This window comes from Penaeus monodon, chromosome 22, assembly GCF_015228065.2.
Source record: "Penaeus monodon isolate SGIC_2016 chromosome 22, NSTDA_Pmon_1, whole genome shotgun sequence".
Taxonomy (NCBI): domain Eukaryota; kingdom Metazoa; phylum Arthropoda; class Malacostraca; order Decapoda; family Penaeidae; genus Penaeus; species Penaeus monodon.
In genome coordinates, this window is record NC_051407.1 from 11,731,909 (window position 1) to 11,733,650 (window position 1,742).

General features: G+C 33.9%; 1 protein-coding gene across 1 annotated transcript in view; it reads right to left on the minus strand.

Annotated features, from left to right (window-relative positions):
- Positions 1-1,707, minus strand: part of LOC119586938 (haloacid dehalogenase-like hydrolase domain-containing protein 2) — a gene marked incomplete at its 3' end in the record, with an annotated part of 3,674 nt that extends 1,967 nt beyond the window's left edge. Inside the window, 1 exon segment of the mRNA XM_037935670.1 lies at positions 1,506-1,707. Coding sequence (XP_037791598.1) covers positions 1,506-1,618 — 113 coding nt within the window.
- Positions 1,708-1,742: the final 35 nt, after the last annotated feature.

The following is a 1,742-nucleotide window of genomic DNA, read 5'->3' on the forward strand; positions in this document are numbered from 1 at the left end:
AGATCATAAGCAAATTATATACATATCTTTATGTATAGTCCTCTTATGAAAACCACAACACACAATAAATAAACCTAATACAAAATAAAATATTGATTCATTGACTTATCTGTTAAGACTGTAATTTTCTTTATGAAGAATCTTGAGCAGAGATAATCTACCTAAAATGCAAAAAAATCATAAAAATACAGAGAAATATCACCTTCAACTCCTTTGTAAATTGAGAAAACATATATCAAGTAAAGTTTTATTCGAAAGCATAATTACTTCTGTGTAAATGCAAAACATTTAAGGGGATAAGTGTTATAACTTATACTATCAAAATTACTATTACTTGTATAGTATACAGCAAACTTTCAATTATTCACTATGAATTATTAAAATAATCAAAAATATTTCTTTGTTTTAAGTCATATTGACGAGGCAGTTGTTGGACATTCATCATGTGAGCAATCATTCTTGAGGACTATGACTTGCCAGGTTCTCTCCTACGCTGATATAATTTGATGATTATTTATAATAGGAGTTCATGAAGCAATACTAAAACCTATGTACTTTACATTCTGGTGAAAGTCAACAAAATTCTTTAAGGTATAGTCTGGTTAGACTGAGATTAATTTGTTACCTTATATTATTTTTAAAGATAAAACTATATATCCCCAGAATGGACTACATGCTATATCTTTGCAAAACCTCATTATTGGAGCATGAAATGTACTGCCACAATATTGCTTAGGTCCTTTGCTTTAATCAGTTTGTAATTGCAATAGTATAATGCACAGCCTATTCCTTTTTCTTTTTATAGTTATTCATGTATCTTATTTATGGCAATTAATTTCCTTTGTCTGTGTTTCCAAGAGGTCCTACTTTCAACAGTTCCCTTAACCTGCTCATTTCATACCTTCCGTAACTATTGGAACTCATACTGTCACGCAGGTGTGCACTCAATAAAATGATAAATATTACAGAACCCACAACGGCCTTTAAAATGCAATAATATTTTGTGAACGTAAGGTCTTCTATCAATATCTACTTAAACACTTCTCTGAGCCAGGAGCATCTTACTGCAAAGAAATCACCATAGTGTCCATAATTTGTACTACAGCAAAATCCAATTTAACTGCACTGTACAGTCTGATAAGGCTGAATTTGAAAAGGTTCCTTATACGATTATTAACTGCTAGTAAGGTCAACAATTTCTTTTCTGGTTGAATCTGTGGTTATTTTGGGTTATTAGCTTTTGCTAATGAGTCGATATGCATGGAAACCGCGCTGTTTGGGGGTTAGCTTGACGCAGACACGCGAATTTTTCTCATCATTTACCTACTAAATAATCTAAATGAATAATGAACATAAAAAAGGCAACAAAGCAAGTTCAAATACGCTTTTTCAGAGGCAGTTTCTCATAGTTTTGCACATATCCTCCGAATTCTGATGGGCACTCCTGAAATACAAACACGAAAATATACCCATACAGAGACACGTTTTTCAACTATTCCACTAACTTTTTCAGGGCTTCGATGGAACCTGGGATAACAGCATCCTCCACATGAATTGTTCCACTCAGATCGATCAGAACTGCGCCAATACGCTTAGACATTGTGAGAAATTTGTTCATAAATAGTCAACGTTTCAACTCGCTAGCTGAAGGAAGGTTTGTTTACGTGGATCAGCTGTTGTTTGGGTCGATCAGCTGTTCTCGCACGTGCCGGTCGGCGTTTGGTTGCGTGTTTGCTTGTTAC